Source organism: Amia ocellicauda, chromosome 2, assembly GCF_036373705.1.
Source record: "Amia ocellicauda isolate fAmiCal2 chromosome 2, fAmiCal2.hap1, whole genome shotgun sequence".
In the NCBI taxonomy this organism is placed as follows: domain Eukaryota; kingdom Metazoa; phylum Chordata; class Actinopteri; order Amiiformes; family Amiidae; genus Amia; species Amia ocellicauda.
Genome location: NC_089851.1, coordinates 12798545 through 12824545, shown reverse-complemented (window position 1 = coordinate 12824545; position 26001 = coordinate 12798545). Strand labels below are relative to the sequence as shown.

The 26001-nt window shown below is 39.8% G+C and overlaps 2 protein-coding genes across 5 annotated transcripts; both read right to left on the bottom strand.

Annotated features, from left to right (window-relative positions):
- Nucleotides 1-1898: 1898 nt before the first annotated feature.
- On the bottom strand, nucleotides 1899-9467 carry LOC136764778 (probable aminopeptidase NPEPL1). 3 transcript variants are annotated; one of them, XM_066719094.1, is made up of 12 exons: nucleotides 9267-9465; nucleotides 8348-8533; nucleotides 7725-7895; nucleotides 7546-7635; nucleotides 7198-7279; nucleotides 6763-6905; nucleotides 6155-6232; nucleotides 4646-4746; nucleotides 4248-4371; nucleotides 3389-3565; nucleotides 2621-2731; nucleotides 1899-2285 (listed from the first exon to the last, which is right to left on the bottom strand). In XM_066719094.1, the coding sequence occupies exons 1-12, from the start codon at nucleotides 9414-9416 to the stop codon at nucleotides 2118-2120; spliced, it is 1581 nt and encodes a 526-aa protein (XP_066575191.1). In that variant the 5' UTR covers nucleotides 9417-9465; the 3' UTR covers nucleotides 1899-2117. The 3 variants fall into 3 exon arrangements, with proteins under 3 accessions (XP_066575191.1, XP_066575200.1, XP_066575208.1); XM_066719103.1 differs by having other exon boundaries at nucleotides 3395-3565; XM_066719111.1 differs by lacking the exon at nucleotides 1899-2285 and having other exon boundaries at nucleotides 3433-3565; nucleotides 9267-9467.
- A 614-nt stretch (nucleotides 9468-10081) lies between these two features.
- On the bottom strand, nucleotides 10082-19750 carry napgb (N-ethylmaleimide-sensitive factor attachment protein, gamma b). 2 transcript variants are annotated; one of them, XR_010821236.1, is made up of 13 exons: nucleotides 19551-19750; nucleotides 17943-18010; nucleotides 16135-16219; nucleotides 15842-15859; nucleotides 14668-14698; nucleotides 14315-14424; nucleotides 14003-14069; nucleotides 13513-13583; nucleotides 13336-13414; nucleotides 13031-13110; nucleotides 12814-12943; nucleotides 12473-12664; nucleotides 10082-11123 (listed from the first exon to the last, which is right to left on the bottom strand). XR_010821236.1 is itself a non-coding variant. In XM_066719079.1 (12 exons), exons 1-12 carry the CDS (start codon nucleotides 19604-19606, stop codon nucleotides 12530-12532), a joined length of 930 nt encoding a protein of 309 aa, XP_066575176.1. In that variant the 5' UTR covers nucleotides 19607-19750; the 3' UTR covers nucleotides 10082-12529. The 2 variants fall into 2 exon arrangements, 1 of the variants encoding a protein (XP_066575176.1); XM_066719079.1 differs by having other exon boundaries at nucleotides 10082-12664.
- Nucleotides 19751-26001: the final 6251 nt, after the last annotated feature.

The following is a 26001-nucleotide window of genomic DNA, read 5'->3' as shown; positions in this document are numbered from 1 at the left end:
GGAACAAAGGGGTTTAAAAACATGATGAGGAGGAGATTGGCTAACAAGGAGCAAGTGTGTAATTAGATTAGACAATGAGGAATGACTAATTGACAAGAAGTGAATGAGAGGTGAAGTGTAAGGAAACTAGAATTCAGGTACTGTGACCTCTGTAGGTGAACTGCAGAGCTGAGATGAGACAGCGGCATTACTGGACCCAGAGATGGTCATGTTGTAAAGGTAAAAGACACAGTCTGAGTTCAATGTGTCACATACATTTTTTTAGCTTTTTGGTCTACAATTTAAAATTTGCTAATCAATACATTTCCACCCAGCTAAAGGTTAATAGGCCGTATTCAATAGCATCCTTTGTCTGTTTTTGAGATGACTCGTCCATAAGTGTGGTGCAGTCTGGCCTGCATTCATGTCTACTTTCTGTCGCTGCATTATTTTTAAAGCTCACTGAAAATGCTGAACCAATATTTAGATTTATTGCTCTTATTTTGTGGAAGATTGAACAGCATGTCTTACAAACTACTTAACCAATGATGTTTTGGCTGGCCAAGCATTTCAACATGCTGTGGGTAAGGGAAGTGCTTTTTACAGTAATGCGGTGTGACATTAATATTTAATTTGTCTGTGAAGCTGCATTGCATGTTGCATATAATACTTTATAAGGAAGCACACACAAACACTTTTTTGAATACTTCTGTCCGGATGCAATCTAACACTGACGGAAACAAGCTTTAGCTGCGACTCACTTGGTTCCACATCTTCCTCAGTCGCTGCTGCTGGGCCTCACACACCGGCTCCAGGTAGCTTCCCTCTCTCCCGGCCTCTTCCCTGTCGCTCTCCGTCTCGGTAATTGCCGCGGGCAGGGACTCATCACTGCCACCCCACTGCCACTGGGCCTCGCTGACCATCAGGGTCACGGCTAGGGTTAGGATTTCATATGTACAGTAAGAGTTGACCTAATAAGATAGGGGTTGTGTTTCTGCTTGGATTCGTGAGTTGGGAAGAGATGCAGTTTGGTAGTTGCTTGAAGATTAATTTCTGTATCTAGCCTACATGTAGTGTCATGCTTTACAACAGAAATTTGCTGTGATTGGGGTTATCCCGTTACAGGGTAATCTAATTCCACAGCGGCAGTTTGATTCATCAACCCATCTGCAGGTAATCACAAACTCCGTAATTTTAAACTTTTAATAATATTAATAATGAAAGGGGAAAAAACTATGTTGGGATTAGGCTACACCGTGACAACATTCATATGAGAGCAATCGAGATCATGGAGGATAATTAGATTTTAAAAATGTCTGATATAAGTGAATGAAAGTCCTGCATAGGGGACAGAAATCCTACAGAGGAGATATTTAGTTAATGCTATGTAGAAGATAAGAACTCTTATGTAACAGATACATTTCCATTGGTACGAAGATGCTTTGCTCGTAGGTTTGAATTGTCAGGACACTTTTGGAAGGTAGGACTTTTAAACAGGAAAGTGCATTTTGCATCTTTAGTAAGCACCATCCTTTATCGATCTATGAAACAATCTTTATTTGGTATAGCGTCCTTTGCAGAGTTGCCACAGAACGATTTACGCATTGAAATCAACACAAGCTTGTGTTATTAATAAAGTACAACAGAAACTGGACTCTTGTCCACAAACTTTAAGAATGGGAGTCACTGTTTTGTTTTCACTGCACTATATGCATTATAATGCAGGTCAGGATATTGCTGTATATGTGTATGACATTTCCAGGTATCTTAGGAAAGGTATCAAATTTACTCTTTCTATATCAATTATCCATTATATAATAAGGTGTAATGTACAATATATGGGTATAAATAAACCAACCTTGAAATCCGTTTCCACTAATGATGTTCTGCCACGTACTGAACAGATAAATACTAGAAAGCAGTGAAAAAATGATTTAATTTATTTTTCTTAAAGCATCTCAATAATACATATTTTTTAAAGGCCTGACATTCCCTTAAATGTAAGTTATTCATTTGTAATGACATCACAAAGGCATACATGAATACGTGTTAACAGAATTTCTAAAAGTAACAGGCACGGGTCTTTTGAGGTCACCGGATCCTCCGTCACCGAGAATGATGACACAGGGACAGAAAGACTAGACCAGCCTCCTCCGCTTCAGGGTATTGATTGTCAGCCCACTGTTCTCTGTGTGTCCATCCACCACTGAGCCCAAAGGAGAGGCCAGCTGCAGCAGGGTGTCATCTGTGGCTTGTCCAAACAGAGCTAGAAGCAGGGCTACTCCATAACCTGTGGCTCGTTCTCCCTGAAACAGGAAGAAAACAGAAAGTCAGCTCCATTGCTCATTAAACTGTTGTATAAATACATACAAAGCATGCAGATCCAGCCACGAACATAATATGCAAATAAGCTAGAACTAATAACGCTGGTGTTACACACTTCAGTATCACATTTTATCCTGCATACATAAGGTATTCATCCTCAGTAACATGGAGCTGTAATATTAGAGCTGCCTTGGGAATTTGTCCCCTACACACTTAAATAAGTGTGCATTCAATAACTCACCCTACATTAATAATAACATCCCGCAATAGCAGTGTTAAGTTAAACAGGAGAGGAGAGGAGTCACGTCATGCTCACACTGTAGGCAGGGTAGGCCATGTCCACATGGATCCACACTCCGGACCAGTTGAATCCGATGTGAGCCCCGATAAACAAGCCAGCGCAGGAGCATTGAGCATTACTTCTGTCCTGGAAGAGAACAGAATTGGTAATACTTAATGGAAAGAAGTCATTGAGATATAGATTTATGATTAGATATTTCTCATTGAACCAGTAGTGCAAATTAATACAGAACAATAAACAAACATAAATAAACAAAAACATAAATACATTTTCAGAGTCAACAAATTTGAGTCCATCTCAAACCTTGGGCTGGAAGTCTAATTTTCCATGTTTAATTATCGTTGTGTACAAATAACAAGACAATCAATCTGGGAACTGTGTGTTGCTCACTTTTGTGCTTTTCTACAGTAGCACCATGAAAGAAACTCCAGATCCACATATTATATATTATTACCATCATTAATAATATGAATAATATAATCTATATTAAATCAAATAACAAAACATTTGTAATATTTGTTTAGCAATGGAAGAAAGGCTATCCTAGGTTTTAAATTTTGACTTCCAATTTTAAAATACAATGTTGTACTTCCTTTCTTATAGGTGCAAAATGATGCCTGTGTTTGTGTACTGAAACGTTTCCTCCTCTTCTCTTACAGCACTGAGGAAATAAGCATCAATACTCTGTGTGTAATTTTCGTATTTTAAGGCTCATTATCACACTTAGAAAAAAAACCTAGTGTCAGCACTTGCCTCGAACTGGTTTGCTACAATATTACTCACACTCACAAAATTCTTCATGTCAGCCATAGCAGATGAAAACTCACTAAAGTGCAGTTCTGGTGCGAAGACGAGGGGCTGGACAAGGTCCCCACTGTTCCTGCCAGCTTTGACACAAGCCCTCTCCCACTCCTCACTGTTCGTCAGGAGTGCTGCATGGTATCGGCCAGTCACTATACCCTGAAAGTGCATGTTGTTAAACCTCTTAATTTAAAAGAAAAACAAACTAAAAGATTCAGTTCTCCTCTAATAGGATGCATTCTTTGGGTAAAGTAACACAAAGACTCAACCAGGAGAAGGACCAAATGATCTACATTTCTGGGAGTCAAATGCCCTTCATTAGCAAATATATTACTATTCTCTGAAACGTTAAGGTTACCAGGTCTTACTCAGACTGTTCACATTTGTGTCTTTCCTTCATTCCCCCCCTCCCCGATAAAAATAATGCACTGCTAAACCCCGAAAGAATATTAAAAATGAGCCGTAACTCCTCTGAAAACAAACAATCTACCATGTATTTTATAACTGCTGTCAGAAAAATGGTAGCAAAACTGGGTCCACATTACTCCTTCAAACCATGAATACTTGTCAAAAAAGTCAGACGTCATAAACACATTCCACTTTAGTTTTCAGTTCTTACATTGTCCGTTCACAGAAATTAACGTCTGCTGTGATGTCAGTAAACTACATAGATTTAGAACTCCTTTATTTATTCACAACAACTTGAATGTCACAAAGTTTCCCACACACCCAATGGTACAAATACAAAATCGCAATATTCTCCATGTGTATAGTTGGTTATGCCATATCCCTCATGGAGTATTCTATTGTAAGTGTGAACGAAAGAGGCCCGCTGGGTTACCTGTGCCCCTGTGAGAGTGGCAATGTCCAGGATGATGTCAGCTTTGAGGTCCTTGCTGGCATACACTGCTCCGTCTGCCAAGACCAAGCGTCCTTCTGCGTCCGTGTTATTAATCTCCACGGTTCTACGAAGGGCAGAAACAGCCTGTGTGAGTCAGGACAGGTAATTCAACGTGGTTCAGATTTCTAATATTTCAAAGCATTCTGTGCTCTTCCCTAACTTCCTGTATCAAGTTGATACAATCGGTATCAGGAGGCCATTTGTTTAGGTTGTTGTTATCTTTCTTGCCTGAGTTGAACCTCACTTGTAAATAATAACAAAATACATACTTTACAATAGGCACTTGGGCACCACTCAGTTCTGTCAACATACAACCGGTTAAAGGTACTGTTACTTACTTCCCTGAATACAGCTGATGTATGTCATCTGGCCTAGTTGCTTTCGGACCAATTGCGTTTTCAGCCAAGCAGAAAACAGCATGTAGATTTTCTTTGAAACCCTAAAATGAAAGAGTAAGTTGTCACTACAGCATGTTGTCTATTTATAGAATTTCCCCCAATGATAAGGCACAATTATGTCCATTATACACTCACCTAAAGGATTATTAGGAACACCATACTAATACTGTGTTTGACCCCCTTTCGCCTTCAGAACTGCCTTAATTCTACGTGGCATTGATTCAACAAGGTGCTGAAAGCATTCTTTAGAAATGTTGGCCCATATTGATAGGATAGCATCTTGCAGTTGATGGAGATTTGTGGGATGCACATCCAGGGCACGAAGCTCCCGTTCCACCACATCCCAAAGATGCTCTATTGGGTTGAGATCTGGTGACTGTGGGGGCCAGTTTAGTACAGTGAACTCATTGTCATGTTCAAGAAACCAATTTGAAATGATTCGACCTTTGTGACATGGTGCATTATCCTGCTGGAAGTAGCCATCAGAGGATGGGTACATGGTGGTCATAAAGGGATGGACATGGTCAGAAACAATGCTCAGGTAGGCCGTGGCATTTAAACGATGCCCAACTGGCACTAAGGGGCCTAAAGTGTGCCAAGAAAACATCCCCCACACCATTACACCACCACCACCAGCCTGCACAGTGGTAACAAGGCATGATGGATCCATGTTCTCATTCTGTTTACGCCAAATTCTGACTCTACCATCTGAATGTCTCAACAGAAATCGAGACTCATCAGACCAGGCAACATTTTTCCAGTCTTCAACTGTCCAATTTTGGTGAGCTTGTGCAAATTGTAGCCTCTTTTTCCTATTTGTAGTGGAGATGAGTGGTACCCGGTGGGGTCTTCTGCTGTTGTAACCCATCCGCCTCAAGGTTGTACGTGTTGTGGCTTCACAAATGCTTTGCTGCATACCTCGGTTGTAACGAGTGGTTATTTCAGTCAAAGTTGCTCTTCTATCAGCTTGAATCAGTCGGCCCATTCTCCTCTGACCTCTAGCATCAACAAGGCATTTTTGCCCACAGGACTGCCGCATACTGGATGTTTTTCCCTTTTCACACCATTCTTTGTAAACCCTAGAAATGGTTGTGCGTGAAAATCCCAGTAACTGAGCAGATTGTGAAATACTCAGACCGGCCCGTCTGGCACCAACAACCATGCCACGCTCAAAATTGCTTAAATCACCTTTCTTTCCCATTCAGACATTCAGTTTGGAGTTCAGGAGATTGTCTTGACCAGGACCACACCCCTAAATGCATTGAAGCAACTGCCATGTGATTGGTTGGTTAGATAATTGCATTAATGAGAAATTGAACAGGTGTTCCTAATAATCCTTTAGGTGAGTGTATACTTGCATTTTGTACAGGCTTAATGACAACTGACAAACATGTAATACAATGCAGAAAAACAATATTGGCTAATGAAATGGATGCTCTCCCTGTTTACCTGTTTAACAGCTGCTCTGAAGGCCCCAAGTACAGCAGCTGCTCCAGCACAATCTCTCTTCATCCCGGGCATTAGAGTCTGCAGCAACAAGTACCACTGCTGTCACTGTCTCACATTGACACTGTATGGTACGTTACTGTACATCCAATGCATCATAAAAGCGAGTTTACAAAGGGAAAATACACGTAATCTAAAAAGAGAGCTCATACTTGTGTTCACTGCATAGTGAAAATGAACAATGACGTCAAACACAAATCAAGTCAACAACGGTGTCAAACAAGAAAGCAAGTGAAGCATGACGCCAAACAAGAAACGAGATCAGGATAAGCCATCACAGATAACACTAATATACAGTGAGGTCTTTGAGGAACCTACTATGGTTTATACTATAATCCCTTTGATTATAGGCTTGAGACAAACTAGTGACGGGCCGTAGACTGTTTCCAATTTAGACTTCTGTCTTTAGGTCTAAACTCCTAGCATACCAAAGTTAGATTTCTTAAGATGACGGTTCCAAATCATTCTAAAACAAAAATGCATATGCGATACTCAGTATCTTTAAAAGACATGTGCGGCAGGTTCTTCAATATTAACATTGACATTCTTACTTTTCCTTTAATTGTTAACCCCCCAGTGTCGTAAACAATCCCCTTCCCAATCCAGGCAATGGTCTGTGTAGCCCCTTCTGGGGTGTGACTGAGCACAGCCAGTACGGGGGGGCTCTCTGCCGCCTTTCCAACTCCGTAGATACCTGCGATGTGGAATAAAACGGGGGTCAGCGCTCTGCACAGTGCATGGAAACTGAAGGGAAAGGATGAAGCAATACTTCACCATCTTAAGACTTTGTAGCAGTATTCAGTGTCTCTAATGTAATCATAAAGCATATATTATTAGGTAGAGAGAAAAACAAATAGATGGGAAAAAAATTGTATTTATATGTGTATATTTTAATATATATTTCTAAAAGAAGGCACACTCTTGGCGAACCGGATGAATCAAAATGAAAACCTCTCGAGTGCTTCTAGAAGATTCGTAAGTATTACCTCCAAACCCTTTCTTAAGAAGATCCTCCCCACGAATGATGACTGGAACAACTCCCACTTCTGACCCCACTGCCTTGATCTCCTGTGCCGTGAAACATCGTGATTGCTTTTTACATTCTTTGTAATTGAGGAATTTGTTTTTGACAGGATTTAACTATGAACTCTGGGAAAACCATGAAAAGACACCAATTTTAAGCATCACCTCATAAATCATACCATGCACGTAAGAGAAATCTATTGCCTAGAGCTCTTTTCAAGGTTGAATAAAGTGGCTAACAGAGACTAACAATTAAAACGGCAGTTCTGTTCCTCCAATCTAGATGGCTTAATGACCAGTTGGTCGCTTACCTGCAGGAAGTCGTCAGTGTTCATCTCATTGCACGGTGTGTCCACTATCCTGGATGCCAGTCTGATACTCTCTGCCACGCTTGATAAACACTGTAAAGACAGACAACAGACACCCCATTCAGTGTGCACACTTCGGCACTGTTAGAAGTCTCTTCAGGGAGTGGTGTTATCGAACTTGCCATCAGTGTTGCCGTTGAGAGTGGCTCATTGTCCGGTGCCAGACAGAGAAACTCTGCTGTCACTTTCTGACTCTCGCTGGGTGTACTCTGTCCTGAGCACCGTGAGAAGAGGGGAAACGCCCTGGCAATTGCACATGCCGAGGCAAAGACCGATGTCCTTTCACAAACCACCTGGGGGACAAAGGGGCATGGGCTGTTATTAACATTGTTGATCTGCTTTTTTTATCCATACATTCAAACATTGCCGTGTAGAGATAAAGAAACAGAATGCAAGCCATTACTACCCTCTGAAAATAAGAGACATTAAAGAGTTGCACTTTAACTTATCGCAGGCCACAGAGGCTATTTATTGATCAAAGCTATGGGTATAGGAGTATAAATATCAAGTCAGGTTTCCTTAGGGAGATATGTAAAAAAAAAAAACAATGCAATCAATACTAACCATAAGATTACAAAATGCAAAGTCTTACAACAATGGAGAAATCGGCAATCTTAACTTTTAAGGATTTATTTACATGGATCTGTTTTTCATTTTGTTCCTCTCAAATAATGTTGATGGGCAGCATGTGAGAGAATAAAAATGTCTGTGGAGCTGGGGGAGATGGGCGTATGTCTCTGCTCACCACCACATGCTGATTGGCCTTTCCAGGAAGGCAGGTTCGCACCAGGCGGGTGAGGAAATGGGCCGAGGAGGGCGTGTTGTGACGGCTCACTTTAGATGGGAGAGCAGCCACAGTGGCCACGTTCAGCCAAAGGGGACAAGTGTCTGTTGGGTTGGGCTTTAGGGATTTAAGGGCAGTCTTCCATGTCTGTAGAGAAAGAAGAGAAAAAGTATGTCTCCATCATAAGGAAGCAGAGAAATTGTGATCATGACAATGTTTTAAAGCCTATTTTAAAATTCTAAACATAGGCTAAGCTTACAGCTGTACTATTTCATAAAGACAAGATGAAGGAATGAGACAATTTACCCAGACAGACAGACAGACAGACAGACAGACAGGATAGCATGAGGCAGCAGAAAGCCCAGGCTGTAAGAGCCCCACCCGGCCTCTGCAACACTACAGCTCTCTGATACGGAAGTATTTCCCTTTCCAAGTGTTTTGATGGACTATGATTTATTCATTGTCCATAACCTCCGCTGTTCATACTCTCAATTTAACAATATATCCTGAATCATTCTGCTATATTTATGCATGTACCGTACAAATAAATGTATTGCTCAGGTCTGTTTTGAATAAGATTAGTGGGCTGTTCATAAACAGAACAAATAAATACCATACATGTAATATTACACATGCCAGTGAGATTCAATGCTGACCTTTTCTGTTTTTTAATAAACTTAAACAAACGTGCAGGGTTGCAGTACAGTAAAGGCAGGCTACAGTACTACAAAAAAGTTTATTTTGAAAATAAAACTATTCAAATTGTAGCACAGCCATGCATGAGCATATTTCATAACTAGCTTTATTTACAAAACTCCGAAAATAAGTGCGGCTTCCGTTTTGTATTTCCAGATATGATGTGCAAATGCAGCTCGTTTACCTCTTCGTTTACTCGGGGCTGTAACGTGTCCCTCACTTGGTCCCACGCTAGCTGGTGCAGGTGTGCCAGCTGTCCCACAACCAGGACAGCTCTGTCTTGCTGGTTTGTTTCCACAGAGCCCTGACAGAAGTGAAGTTGTACTGCGGCCATCTTCCCAGACTCACAACAACACCGCCCGCCCAGACCAACGACCGGCGCGTCCTGCGGGACAGAACCGCATTCAACATCCGCCCCGGCTTCTCGCTTCGGCTGTACCCGGAATGTTCCGAGTATTTCCGAACGATAGACGCTGCGTTGCGATGCAGTGAGTGAATTGCGTATTTGAAACAAACTAATGGAGATGTAGAAAAACTTTCCACAGCAAGATCTAACAATTATTTTTCTGGTCGATTGGCTTAGAATCCTATTCTGCATTCAAATTTCAAATACATATATAAATACATACATAAAGCTGTCAGTAAACAGCAAAATGTGTTGCAGTAAACTTTGAAAATGTAATATTTAGAATGAAATTTGAAAACTAGCCCTTGAATGTGTAATACATTTATTTGTAATACTGAATGCAAATCTATACTGAACGTCGAAGTAAAAAACGTGTTTACAACTTTTTAATAAACTTAATTGAATGCAACTAATTGTTTTAAATGTCCCAAATGGCCTCAAAAGTGGTAAAGCACAAACCTGCATTTATACACCACCTATAACTGGAAATTTCCATCAATTATTTAGAAGTCTGAGGCTTATAAATCTTCATATTATATGCCATAAAATATTTTATGCAACCAAATAAGTTTAATCAGCAGAGACACAAGACACATTTTGTATCATATTGTTTATTGTCACAGGGAGGAATAATCTTGTATATAGCCCTGTATTTTGCTAACCAGTTTATACATTGTTTTCATTTAATGCACTGCTTTTACACATCACAGAATATTTTGGAAAACAATTCCTCAAAGCAACAATTTGCCATAATTTGCATACAATAAGATGCAACTAAAGACATTTACACATCACAGCAGATTGCATTTGATTAGTACAGTTCTCACACTGAGACTGAAGGTGAGGGGGGAGGGAACAAAATGATCACTTCCGTACAAGTTTTACAGATGAATATATCTATAGAACAGCTTTCATTACTTAAAGACATTAAGAACATCAGAACCAGCCAATATAAATCATTATAACATCCTTATATTGAACATCTATACAAATATATTAGGAAATCTGAATATAAGGAACCACATACAAAAAAAGAACACTACTTTAACAATGTCAATAAATTGAAAATTGTATTTTTTCACAGAACAGTCACCCTTATATTTATTGCTGTGCTTATGTTAATAGTTATTCCATTTTTTTTTTTTTATTATTCAAGGAATGCCATATAGGGGTACACACTACTTACCAATTGTTGTTTCAGTTTCTTTGAAAGCACATACTTCAAACATTGAATTCCATAATCTAGCTGCCAATGGCCCCTTTACCAACTGCAAGTGTTTAAACATTATTTTATTAAGGCTGAATCAATCCATCAATCCATCCACATGTAGTACCATTAGATCACTATCAATGGTTACAATTGTGAATGGATTTATCACTTTTGTGGTGCTGAAAGGTTTTCTAAGTATGCAAACTGAGCACACTTCAAAGCAAACAGCTTGCACGGGTACCTTCAATTAGGATTGCTTTTCTTTTTGTTCATTTGTTTACCCTTTCCATAAGTTCCATAAATTAATGCTTACCCGAGTGGTACACAGCCAAGAACACAGAGAGATTGTATGATGAAAAAGTGCTTCTTGCTATGGTCTTCACACTGGTAAGAAATGTGTTGGTTCTCTTTTTCACTGGCAGCTCCTAGCAAAAACATTTGCTGATCAACATTTACCACAGCCAAGCTACTCACGCACAGGGCAAGCAACACAAAGGTTAGGGGAATTGACATTGATACAAAATTTAAATGAAAGCAAGAGATAACATTTGCTGATAGGAAGTGAATTTTTGGAAAACGAGAAACTCCCATAAAGATTCTAATTTAACAGGCATTGATATCATATTAATCTGGCCTCCCATTGTTAACGGTTCTGGGTACCACAGCAAAACAAATATTTACTTATTTTACAATGGGGAAACTAAAAGAGTTTTTCAAGCTTTCGTTCCCTTCATATTAGATACGGTGATATATATACCTTCATTCAAGGTAGACACAGTCATGTTAGCTAGACCAAATAACTTCTGACTCCTAGGGGCTTGCTACCTCCATGTTTCTCTAGATCACTTATAGAAATACATTGTCTTGGTTTAATAATACATGTATAAGTTGTTTGATTTTCCACTTAAGTGGTGTTAGATCTGTACCAGCCCGATTCTTTGTCATGTATTGTTTGTAATCTGCAAATATTTTAATACTGTGGACCTTTTTGTTTTCCACAACACAACTGAAATCTTCCATAAAGTTGCACAGTCAGAAATCTCAGTATGGATGTGCTTACACAATCTTTCTTCCTCTGTTTCAGTTATGGAGATATAAGCTGCGAATAAAAACTGCACTGCAACTGAAATAAATAACACTAAAATAATAAATTCATAATGTACAAAAAAATATATATATATCTAATGTCTTCCAGGACTTTTTATTTATTATACAAATACTTCAAAATCCAAAACAGGCACCTGTTCCCCCTTCTTCTACAACCATACAAATAGCCCATATAAAGGCAATTACTTAAGAAAATAAAAATGCATGTTTAACGTTTTGTTTTTTGGTTTGTTTGTTTGTGATGTCACTGGTGTTGATTTAACGTCAGGAACTAAGAGCTACAGTGAGTCATTATATTTACCTATTGATGTTTCTGCAGCTCAAGGTTTAAGCTGGTGTCATATGTTATTCAATACCTGTTAAAAAATGTATAGTGGTTTTCAGTCTTTTAGAATTTTATTATTTTTTTAAATATGATGGCAAATTCATATTAAAAGCAAAACAACGTTTTAATAGAATAATGATGATACAATATTCAGCCTCAAAAGCCGCCATTTTCTCATCAGAGGGCAAGCACATTTGATTGATCAATTGAAGGTAATATATTGTCATGCTACTCTCATAACAGCACAGGTGCAGAATAATTATATTTGAACCGATGTTTCGATGGCAGGTGGTGTACAGTTGGTAAACCCAGATTAACACGAGTTGTCAGGACAGCCTGTACCTGATGTTGATTTGTACGTATAACGGTGGAAAGTGTAGTGTGGGAGCAGCATGCAGGCTAGCACAGCCCCCCAGAGTATTCGTCGTCCTCTTCCTCCGCCCGGGAGCCCCCTGCCCCATCCTGGGGAGTGACTGGCGATTTCTTCTTGGTTCCACCTCCAGGTACTCTTAAACTCAAAGCAAGCTTGGCGTACTGCAAGAACAAAGCATTTGAAACATTCAGATTCCATATTTACTATCATTCGCAACAGACTTTTTGGGGTTTTGGATGTAAAGTACATCAGTGACATGAATCTAGATCTATTCTTAAGATGTAGGAGGTTGAAAATGCAGTGCACTCACATCATTGTCCATGTATTTAACTAGAGGTGAGTTACACACTGAAAACACTTGGTCTTCATCCTGCTGGTCGTAGCCCTGCAATAGCTGCTCCAGGGCAATGCAGTCCTCACTGCCACTGAAACCTGGGATACTGGAAAGAAAAGGATTATAAAAGATTATTCTACAGTACATTCAAAAATATGTATTTAAGATGGAAAAAACTATAACATTATTGTACCTGTAACTTTCTCGCACACATTTGTCTGCTGCAACAAAGTCGTTTCTGTGAAGGTGAACAAGCACTTGTGCAATTGTTTTCTACCAAAGGAAAGAAAAAAATATGTTGCTGAAATTAACATGACAACAAGTTTTCATTTATAAATCAGACTTCAATTAAAAATCCTAATACAATTATAAAGAAACATCTTTAAAGGATCTAAAAGTATTTGTTCTTAAAAATTAAATTAGAAGCTCAACTGTTTCTATATTTCTATAAAATAAACTGAATAAAGTTATAAGGCACATTAACTCATCACAACATACCTTAAAGCAAGTAGGGTAATTTTCTATTTCTTTATACATGTTCTTCTCCTTTTGTATCGATACTGCAGCTTCATCAAGTCTGAGAACATAAAATAATTACCAATGACAAGTCAGAATTCATTCTTAATACACGGTGCAACTAAAATAATGAAAATGTGTGAATCCTAACAGTTTTACCTGCGGGCCCTGACCAGAAGTCTAGAGGATTTACCCAAAAGCTCCACTGCCTGTCGTAGTCGGTCTTCATTCTGCACGGACGCAATACAAACACCCAGCGTGTGTTAGTATATTCATAGCATGTTCTTCAGCCTTGAGTCTAGCTATGTGAAAATAATGTGAAACTGAATGCAAAAGGATTCTGAATGAATGTTTTTAATCCAGAATGCACATATTAAAGTAATGGCCTGAGAGGAACTCAGAGCAGGCAGACAGATCAGTGGGTGCAGTGAACACGGATGCATGTGGGGAACACAAACTATTTGTCTACCATTATTCTGTCTTGTGTCACCATAATATTGTTATGTGGGCAGGGGGGTGAATGCCCATATACACATGCATTTAGAGCTCATAATAAATAATGAAATAGATCAGATACAGCATGGAGAGGTCTAAATATAAAGAGACTGAATGCGAACAATACTGGAAGGTTGTATGCAGTGCAACTTACTTCAAAGACAGAAGCTGCTTGCTGGTATAGTTCCACTGCCTTTTCCAGGTTTAAAGGTTCTATTAGCCTGAGAGAAGCAAAACATGTCATTAACAGATACACTGACACAGGCAACAGGTCCATTAAAATAAACATTAATAACATTAATATTGAGTCAACTTGAAAGTGTGTCTTTCAATAAAAAAGTAATTTGTTTGTGAACTGGTGGAGACACAAGTTTATGCTACACTTCAAGCACATTCATAAGTAACAATATTAAAACAACATGCTTGGTTAGGAATGATATATTTATGCTAGAGACTCATAACTTACTTTCCAGCCCTGTCCAATGCCATTGCGGCTGTATCTGGTGTGCCATTCTCCACATACATCATGCTAGCTTTCTCAATGTATTGAATTGCTTCAGGCAAGCGTTGCATATCCTGCAAACAACAAATAACACAGATTTACCCCTGGGGATCCCTTAGGCCTTACCTAGTAGGATCCTGCTTCCTGAAAAACACAGCCCCCTCACACAGATCCGTACAGCATATTGCATTAACTACAACAATAGTGTCTAGTGAATTCTAATGCCAATAAGAATTGATCTAAACAGTTCTGTGGTTGACAATTACATTATGATTTTCACGGACTAAAACTTTAAGTTTCAAATAAACATCACTAACCTTCAGCATCATGCCGGCTTGTTCAAGTGCTCTACAGACGAAAAGGTAATAATAATAACAGACCATAAAAAACAGCTTACATGTTTAAAGGCATACAAAAGACTGCAGTGTTACACTAAAAATATATTTACAAATTTAAAAAGATATATATTTTCAAAATAAAGGAAATTATAATATATATATATATATATATACACACACACACACACATATATATACACCGATCAGCCATAACATTATGACCACTGACAGGTGAAGTGAATAACACTGATAATCTTGTTTTCATGGCACCTGTCAGTGGGTGGGATATATTAGGCAGCAAGTGAACATTTTGTCCTCAAAGTTGATGTGTTAGAAGCAGGAAAAATGGGCAAGCGTAAGGATCTGAGCGACTTTGACAAGGGCCAAATTGTGATGGCTAGACGGCTGGGTCAGAGCATCTCCAAAACTGCAGCTCTTGTGGGGTGTTCCCGGTCTGCAGTGGTCAGTCAAAAGTGGTCCAAGGAAGGAAAAGCAGTGAACCGGCGACAGGGTCATGGGCGGCCAAGGCTCAATGATGCACGTGGGGAGCGAAGGCTGGCCCGTGTGGTCCGATCCAACAGACGAGCTACTGTAGCTCAAATTGCTGAAAAAGTTCATGCTGGTCCTGATAGAAAGGTGTCAGAACACACAGTGCATCGCAGTTTGTTGCATATGGGGCAGCGTAGCCGCAGACCAGTCAGGGTGCCCATGCTGACCCCTGTCCACTGCCCAAAGCGCCTACAATGGGCACGTGAGCATCAGAACTGGACCACGGAGCAATGGAAGAAGGTGGCCTGGTTTGATGAATCATGAGTTCAAGGTGTTGACTTGCCCTCCAAATTCCCCAGATCTCAATCCAATCAAGCATCTGTGGGATGTGCTGGACAAACAAGTCCGATCCATGGAGGCCCCACCTCGCAACTTACAGGACTTAAAGGATCTGCTGCTAACGTCTTGGTGCCAGATACCACAGCACAGCTTCAGAGGTCTAGTGGAGTCCATGCCTCGACGGGTCAGGGCTGATTGGCGGCAAAAGGGGGACCTACACAATATTAGGCATGTGGTCATAATGTTATGGCTGATCGGTGTATAGATATATATTAAAACACAGGTAATACCAGCAAGACCAACATTAAAAGATTGCAGTACTTACTTGGCGGCATGGAAAAGACTGGAAAGTAATATGGTTAAGAAAAATATAAATATTTTACATTATAATTAATCATGTTCGTGTGTAACAGCACTTACAGTTCACATATTTAAGGAACACTTACATATTTCTCAGTAAGACCATTTTAGTTTTCTTTCTTACACCTGAAAGTACAGGTACTTTAAGAGCTGCAGTTACTGACCCGAACTCTGTAACACATTCCCTGGCTTGTGTTGTAGACTGTGTGAAGTTTGTTTCTTAACACAAAGAGTAACAGCAGACACCCTGAAGGATACGCTCTGTTGTCTGAGTGTGCCTCTGCCTCCTTCAGGTATGCTTCTTTGGCCTGTTCAAACTGTTTGGCATTTTTAAAGGCAACAGCTGTGAGAGATAGAAGCACAAATCAATAATTTCATGAGAATGTATTTATTTGCCCATTATTTGTCCAAGTACAGTACTGTGCAAAAGTTTTAGGCAGGTGTGAAGAAATGCTGTAAACTGAGAATGCTTTCAAAAATAGACATGTTAATAGATTATATTTATCAATTAACTAAATGCAAAGTGAGTGAACAGAAGAAAAATCTAAATCAAATCCATATTTGGTGTGATCACCCTTTGCCTTCACAACAGCATCAGTTCTTCTAGGTTCACTTGCACACAGTTTTTGAAGGCACTCGGCAGGTAGGTTGGCCCACACATCTTGCAGAACTAACCAGAGTTCTTCTGTGGATTTAGGCAGCCTCAGTTGCTTCTCTCTCTTCATGTAATCCCAGACAGACTCGATGTTGAGATCAGGGCTCTGTGGGGGCCAACCTCCTTGTTCTTCTTTACACTGAAGACAGTTCTTAATGACTGTTACTGTATGTTTGGGGTCATTGTCATGCTGCAGAATAAATTTGGAGCCAACCAGATGCCTACCTGATGGTATTGCATGATGGATAAGCATCTGCCTGTACATCTCAGCATTGAGGAGACCATTAATTCTGACCAAATCCACAACTCCATTTGCATAAATGCAGCCCCAAACTTGCAAGGAACCTACACCATGCGTCACTGTTGCCTGCAGACACTCATTCGTGTATCGCTCTCCAGCCCTTCGGCGAACAAACTGTCTTCTGTTACAGCCAAGCATTTCAAATTTTGACTCATCAGTCCAGAGCACCTGCTGCTATTTTTCTGCACCCCCGTTCCTGTGTTTTCATGCATAGTTGAGTCGCTTGGCCTTTTGCCACATCAGAGGTATGGGTTTTTGGCTGCAAGTATTCCATGAAGGCCACCAACTTCTCCAGACAGTAGATGGGTGTACCAGGGTCCCATTGTTTTCTGCCAATTCTGAGCTGATGGCACTGCTGGACAACTTCCGATTGCAAAGGGAAGTAAGCATGACGTTTCTCTCATCTGCTGCAATAAGCTTCCTTTGCTGACCAGTCTGCCTTGAAATGTCTGCCTGGGAAAGACCTTGCTGATCCAGTATAACTACCTTGTGTCTTGTTGCTGTGCTCAGTCTTGCCATGGTGTAGGACTTTTGACAGTAAACTGTCTTCAGCAACCTCACCTTGTTAGCTGAGTTTGGCTGTTCCTCACCCAGTTGTATTCCTCCTACACAGCTGTTTCTGTTTCGGTTAATGATTGTGTTTCAACCTACATATTGAATTGATGATCATTAGCACCTGTTTGGTATAATTGTTTAATCATACACCTGACTATATGCCCACAAAATCCCTAACTTTGTGCAAGTGTACCTAGAAGAATTGATGCTGTTTTGAAGACAAAGGGTGGTCACACCAAATACGATTTTTCTTCTGTTCACTCACTTTGCATTTAGTTAATTGATAAATATAATCTATTAACATGTCTATTTTTGAAAGCATTCTCAGTTTACAGCATTTTTTCACACCTGCCTAAAACTTTTGCACAGTACTGTATATATATATAGTATAACTACTGGTGAAATGGAAAGATCAAACCACTGAATTTTTTTTAATTATTAAGCCTTTTCAATAACTATGTTTAAAAGTTAATTTTCAATATATTATAATAATATATAATAATAATCAGAATTTCTTTAATAATAACAATAATACTTTTCTAAATCATTTCTTACCTGCCTTTGCATACTCTGAGGCTGCACTGTCATAGTCGGGCTTCCATTTCATGAAGCTTGTTTTCAGGCTGCAATGAGCAAAATAAAAATAAAGAAATACTTTACTGTGAAACGTCTAACTGAAAAAAATGAGAGCACACTGACGACTGCACTTAAACAGAACCTACCAAGCATTCGAAATTACTGTGACCAGCTGCTTAAAACATTTCTAACTTAACATGTACTGGCACTGACAAGAATAGGGACGGTGGTTAAGTTCTTCAAAACAGCATTCAGAACCTACCAAGCATAATAAATTACAATGTTGAAAAACTGGATTTGCCACTAAACTAATTGCTACCTGGACTAGGAGTCATAATGGCAAGTCCAAGTCTCTTCGCCATTCATTTGCATGTCTGTTAAATGTGCTTCAGTCAGCCTTCATAATGTATATATAGGAAACTCATCAGGCAATTCCCATTCAGGTGACATGCCATCATTCTGACTGTGGACTGAATGTGTGCCACCCTGTTACTTCTCAAATAACAAACCACGGCTACCAGTGCAACAGGAATATGGTGCTGCACAGCCTTGATTTAATTTTTATTCACTGCAGTATGAGGTTTACAAAATAAATAAATAAATAAATAAATAAATAGTTAGCCAACTTTTAGCTGTGGTGCATTGTCCCCATCAACATGTAATATTCCTTTTATTCAATGTTTTCTAGACTCAGATATCAGGTGTCACTGTAGCATTGGTAGGCACATAATTGGGCTACATTTTATGCATTTTGATTGCTTAAAATCATTTTTAATCTTCTTTAGCAAGAAAAGCAGATCAAAAATGGACAAAGGAAGGTATTGAATGGATACAAAGAGATGCAATAAAAAGACGACCACATAAAAGATGGGAAGAAGAAACAAACTTTGCAGGCATATCATGGAAAAGTAAAGCTGTGGATCGAAGCAAGTGAAAACATACTGGGGTGGCCTTCATCCAGCAGTGTATGATTATATGTGTGTGTTAATTATATGACACAGCATCACACAATGTACAGCTTGTGTGTCCTGGGCCACGCATATTTTAAATAATGACCACAGCAGTTTAGTATTACAGAACAAACATTAAGAAACAACAGTCACTAGTTTCTAGCTTTTAACATTTTAAAAAAGGTATCTTGTTTTTTAGCTATTAAAAAAGATTCGCTTGAAAACAATGTATTATTATTGTTCGTAGAGGAAACGGACAGACATCACCTCAGCAGCTGTGGTATATGGTAGATGTAGTATTTTGTCATACCTTATACATTACAAAATATCGACGTATCAATAAGAAGAACTACAAATCCCTGCACACCTTGGTTAAGATTGCGTCACTGAGTTCCGGGAGTTTAACCAATCAACACTAGCCTTCCACCCCTAATCTGACGCTGTTAAAGAGGATATTTTTATTTCTGTGGTAGAAACGCAATAACAGTATACAAACCGGGGCTAACACGAATCCAAATACACCAGTTTACAAACAAATACGACATCGTAATGTCAGTGACACAGAAACATCAATGGAAAGAGCCAAAGTACATGTAGCTAAATATTCATATAAACACATCTCAAATATGTCTCTTACTATTTTTCTGCCTTGGCGATGTGCTCGTGTGCCTCGTTGATTTTCTGGGCTGCCATGGTCCGAGGCAGTCGTTGTTTTTAACGATGAAATAAACAAAACGAGACAGATAGGTAGAAAGAATGAACACAAATTGCAGATATGGCTGGACGAATTCCTGCTACTCCTAGAGATTCAGCTCGTCACTGGCTGTCACTACGGGTGCCGGGAAGGTGCTGCATTGCGTATTACCGCCGCCGCTGCCTGGAATCGCAAGTCTTATGTGTGATTACAATGTATTCGTGTTATTGTATTTATAGTTTATTTATTTGTTAATACATTCTAACAGTAATGAGAACTGTTTATCTATATATTGATATATGTGAATTTCGATTAAGTTTGCAATATTGACTATTTCCAAAGCTTATAAATGTACACACCCTATATTTGGCCACCAGATGGAAGTATTTATTTATTTATTTATTTATTTAAACACTAGTGGTACTAGTGTAATATTAACTCCACATGAAAAGTCATATAGCATTGTTGGATAGATAGATTATGTATTTGTTTATTTTTTATATTTTTTAGCAGAAATCCTGACCACATTCAATAAGATCTATGAGGGAGTATAACTAAATATGTATGATAGAGAGAGTCAAAGGCTTTTTATTAGTTACACTGCCTAGAACAAGAGGACTAATGAGAGGCAATTGATCACTGCTAACTTTGAATGAACAGCTACCTGCTACTCACACATCCTACTTGATACTTTAGTCTTTCTGCCATTGGAAATAATTCCCAGTGTTTCAGTGTCCATATACTTAGCAGGTGGTAGTGTAATAGATCAGTGTACTGGCACTGGTTTCAGCTGCAAAACATCTTAGAAAATTGTAAATATGTCTTCTGTTTTGTTGGGTATAGGATTAAATAAATGTGTACATGTTATAACGTAACTAAAATAATTCCCCACCACCTTTTTCTGGAATCCTTATAAATTTAATGGGGCTTTATGCTACACAGTTTATGAACATCTTAGCTAAACAATTTCAAATAAGTGTCAATATCATTTAATCTGTCATATTCTGTTAATGTAAAATATATACACCGATCAGCCAAACATTATGACCACCTGCCTAATATTGTGTAGGTCCCAAAACAGCCCTGACCCGTCGAGGCATGGACTCCACTAGACCTCTGAAGGTATGCTGTGGTATCTGGCACCAAGACGTTAGCAGCAGATCCTTTAAGTCCTGTAAGTTGCGAGGTGGGGCCTCCATGGATCGGACTTGTTTGTCCAGCGCATCCCACAGATGCATGATTGGATTGAGATCTGGGGAATTTGGAGGCCAAGTCAACACCTTGAACTCGCGATTCATCAGACCAGGCCACCTTCTTCCATTGCTCCGTGGTCCAGTTCTGATGCTCACGTGCCCATTGTAGGCGCTTTGGGCAGTGGACAGGGGTCAGCATGGGCACCCTGACTGGTCTGCGGCTACGCAGCCCCATACGCAACAAACTGTGATGCACTGTGTGTTCTGACACCTTTCTATCAGAACCAGCATTCACTCTTGCAGCAATTTGAGCTACAGTAGCTCGTCTGTTGGATCGGACCACACGGGCCAGCCTTCACTCCCCACGTGCATCAATGAGCCTTGGCCGCCCATGACCCTGTCGCCGGTTCACTGCTTTTCCTTCCTTGGACCTCTTTTGATAGGTACTGACCACTGCAGACCGGGAACACCCCACAAGAGCTGCAGTTTTGGAGATGCTCTGACTCAGTCGTCTAGCCATCACAATTTGGCCCTTGTCAAAGTCGCTCAGATCCTTACGCTTGCCCATTTTTCCTGCTTCTAACACATCAACTTTGAGGACAAAATGTTCACTTGCTGCCTAATATATCCCACCCACTGACAGGTGCCATGATAACGAGATTATCAGTGTTTTTCACTTCACCTGTCAGTGGTCATAATGTTATGGCTGATTGGTGTATATTTTGATCATGTATGTATAATTCATCATCAACATTTTAAAGTAAGTTTAAAAGGGGCTAAATTCTGAATTGACGAAATGTGACAAACCTGTCTCCATATCTACTGAAAACTTAACAACCCATGAAATATAGGCATGTGATAAGCTAGATAATGTAATCCTTAGAATGTATGTAAAAGGGATCATTAGACAAGAAGGATGAAATACGAAAAAAGTGTGAATGTGGTCCCACACAAGCAAGGAACGTCTGTTTGTTCTAAAATTAAACTGTGCAAAGAAATTTTGTTGTTCAGCAGCCTTGATTTTCTAACAAAAATGATTCAGTTGCTTGGCATAAAGTTAAATAGGGAAATGTAAAATTAACTTCATTTTGTGGTATGGACTTACTGTATGGATAGGAGTGTGCATACATTTCCTGTAAATATCAATTGACCTGGTCAGGCTTGTCACTCACCATTACTATGTTGTGAGTTTAAAATGCCTGTTTGACGACACTACACCCATTCCATCCTCATATGTTGTCTCTGTGTGGTTTGAGGTGTGTGGAGTAGACATTCATCATTTCCCCTGGTTTGCCCAGACACCACATATTAGTATTCATGAACTAGAAGGTCTACCTCAGGAAATACTTTACTCAGACTTTATGCTTCAGTAAGGCTGTCTTGCTGAAATTAACTTCATCCTTAATGTACTTGATCAGTGTCTTAATCTGTATTCTTTAAGTCATCTCCTAACATTTCCACAAAAAGGAATCAAAAACAGTGAGGCATCCTGTTAATTTTTCGGCATAGTTTACATTGGTTTATTTTTTTAACACAGCATGTCACAAGATGCACTTTTGAAAGTGGATCTGGGATACAGTTCATGAACGTCAGAGTAACTCCTCGTCCCTCAGGGTATCAGCCTTAAGAACTTGTTCAGTTTTTTTCTAGTCAAGAAAGATTCATGAATTATAAAAAAAATCTATCACTGACTATTCTCTCTCTAAGCAGATTATTAACTGGAAATACCATCTATCTTATTTTGTGTTCTTTTTTTGCAAGGGTGTAATGTATTTTGAACCTGACTGACTACTGTGTCACTGCAGTGGGTAACTGTGTCAAAAGAATATGTTCTGAAAGGCATACCTGTTCCCTCTGAATAAAGAAACATATCAATAAAACCAGTTAAACTAAAGGGTAACTGTCATATATCAGCTATACAAGGACCTTGGACTGATCAAGGTAGCATGTTAGAGTAACCCCCTGAAACCTCAGAAGGTAGTCTGGAATTAACTATTTTGGACAGAGGATTCACCAGTGGATCCACTTTATCACATTGTTGCTCTAATATACTGAAACAATGGAAATATTTTATGTATTAAATCCATGAAAATCAAATAAATGATAATACAAATAAAGAAGCTGGGCAGGTAATGTCTTTTCCGCTTCCTTTCCACTCAGGGATCTAAATATACAGTAAACATTGTGGAGTCAAACCCTGTCTTTGCTGTCCTGTTGGGCAGCATGGCAGAATCCCGACTGACACCAGGTGGCATCCCATTGTCTTTTGATGCCATGGCGCAATACCTGGAGAAGCATGGTATTTACACTACCGGTCAAAAGTTTTGGAACACCTCAGTTTTTCGAGTTTTTATTGAAATGTATGCAGTTTAATGTCTCAATGTATTCTTTCTGCAATGGAAATCAAATATTGTTCGGAAAGTCCTTCCAGCACTGGTCCTTCCTACTGATGTAGGATGAACTCCTGACCAATTAGGCATATACCAGAAGGTATTGCAAGGAGCTGCAAAATGCTGTGGTAGCCGTTTTGGTTCAGGGTACACTCACTCTGTCTCCAACTCTGGATCCACGTTTGACAGTTGGTGTCACACACTGAGGAACCATCCTTCCACCTACTCAACGGCATACAAAAACCCTGCCTGATTTTGATTAATCGGTCCATAAGACCTTCTTCCAGTCTTCAGTGGTCTACTGACGGTGCTTCATGGCCCAAGCAAGCCTCTTTTTCTTATTTTGCCATCTTAGCAATGGCTTTCTTACTGCCACTCGACCTGTCAAACCTGCAAACCTGTCTTCTCTTCATAGTTGAAACTGAGACTTGCTTACTTCGACCAGTGTTAAGCTGTGCTTGAAGCTGTTGTCCTGTGAGCCGCCTCTCACGCAAGCTGTTGACTCTCAGAAACTTGTCTTCTGATTCTGTTGTGGCTTTGGCTCTGCCAGACCTCTTCCTGTCAGAGTTTCCTCCAGTTTCCAAGTGCCTTTTGATGGTGTAGGAAACTGTACTTAAAAACCGTGCCTAAATTGCAATACAAACTGGGAAAATGCGGGTGTTCTAAAACTTTTGACTGGTAGTGTATGTTCAATTCAAGATCCTATATGCACATTCACATTGGGCCAAGTGTGTATTTGTGTTGTTTTAAACTAGAATAGATTTGTTAAAAAAGTTGTTGAACGGTAACTGATTGTTTTACTGCATGATAAATCTGTGCCAAGAGGGCAGCACTTTGGCTGTTTGTGCATCAGGATAATGGGGCCTGTGTGTCCTCTCCAGGCCTGCAGGAGGAAGGCCTGTTCAGAGTCAGTGGGTCTGTGGTGAGAGCGAAGATGCAGAAGGCCAGGTTCGACTGTGGAGAGACAGTGGACCTGGAGACGGAGGGGTACGTCCCCATCGTGACTTCAGTGCTGAAGCTGTTCCTCAGGGTTCTCCCCAAGGCTCTGATTCTGGACCACCCAGACATTGTCTTCAAAGGTATTGACAGTCATGTGTCTTATCAATCTGTGTGGAAACCGTGGAAACTTTCACATTTGTGCTGTGTTTGTATTTTTTTTTACAATGTATGTTTAAATATCTACAGCCATTGTGAGGAAAATGAAGTTAAATTGTGCTCTTCACTTTGTTTACTTTCTAGGAAGTAAAGACAAAGCTGAGCTGAGCAGCTGCCTACAGACTGAGCTGGACAGTCTGCTGGCAGAGCATGTGCGTCTCATCCACTTCCTGGTCCGAGTGGCATCTTATAGCGACACCAATAAGATGACAGAACAGAACTTGGGGACAGTGTTCGGATTCTGCATATTCCAGTGAGCTTCTTTTGTTATGATATATGATGTATAAGAGGCATCTTTCTCTCTCTATAGTGGTTCCGCAGCAGCATCAGTTGATGTATTCCCCGCCCTCGTCTGCATAAGTCACTGGATTTTAGTTTAGTTTAGTTTTTTAAGTGATTCAAGGAGGATACAGTCTTTAAATTATGTAATCTCTTGATCAAAACATAAAATACTTATTTATACTGGGTTTAGATTCACAGACTGAGAACTGTATTTAAATAAGTATTTTATGTTTTGATCAAGAGATTACGTAATTTAAAGACTGTATCCTCCTTGAATCACTTAAAAAACTAAACAAAACTAAAATCAGTTTCATTGCACCAGTAAGGTGTAGGTATAACATATTTGTCTGTACATTAGGGCTTTGGTTAAATTGCCATTAATCCAAAACATGACAATAAAAATCAATTTTACGTGTGAATTGTCTTTTTTACAGCATCACTTCTCGCGCTCAAGATAAATTTGCTACTTAGGGACTCAAGACTTTGTTCTCAGTCTGTGAATCTAAACCCAGTTGTAAGCACTGAAAGGTTGTGTTGAGTATATGAGCTTCAATCTCCTTAGCATCTGTTTGAAGGCACTTATGAAAGGAAGGCTTATTGGCTCACCAGGTGTTCTGATGATCTCCATGTTGCTCCAAGGTGCTCTAAGTGTGTTCATAAGACAGCATTTGGTCAGCATTTTAAAACAACAACAACAAAACACTTTCAATGCACTTTCTTTTTACAGCATTCCTCTGGGGACGAGAATGCAGGAAGATCCATCGTGCAACATCTCCTGAATAACTCCTCCCTTCTGTGCAGCTCTGGAGATGCCCCTCCACCTGCCTTGCCACCAACAGCAACTGCCCCAGAGGTGAGACTCACTGAGCAGCAGTACTGCTGTTACACGATCAGAACTAGAGCTGGATCAGATCTGATTTAACCCATTTCTGTGTTTTCTTGACAAATTGAGAAAATGGTAATGTAGTGTACAGTGATGTTGGTATGGGATTGTGCTGTGTTCCTCAGCTGTGTGCCCACCCCTCACTCTGGCCTTCCTGCCATCATGGCTCAGCCTGAGTGCAGCTCCATGACAGCCACCCCCGACCTGAGCACAGCCCCCTGTTTAAGGTACAGCCCTGCTTTTGCTTCCATCTGCTTGGCATTCTGCTCACCTGTAGAAGTCATGTATGAACACGGCTGTAGTGGCCATTGAGGACACTGAGGTCATGTCCTTGCTATTTTTACCTTAATATCAGTTTTCTTGGATGTAACGCTGGATAGCTAATGTTAGATGCTACGTTAGTAATGTCAGACCAGACATTACAGACCAGGGCCACCTGAGGGATCTAATGAGACTCGAGAGAGAGAAAAACAAAACAAAAATGAATCTGT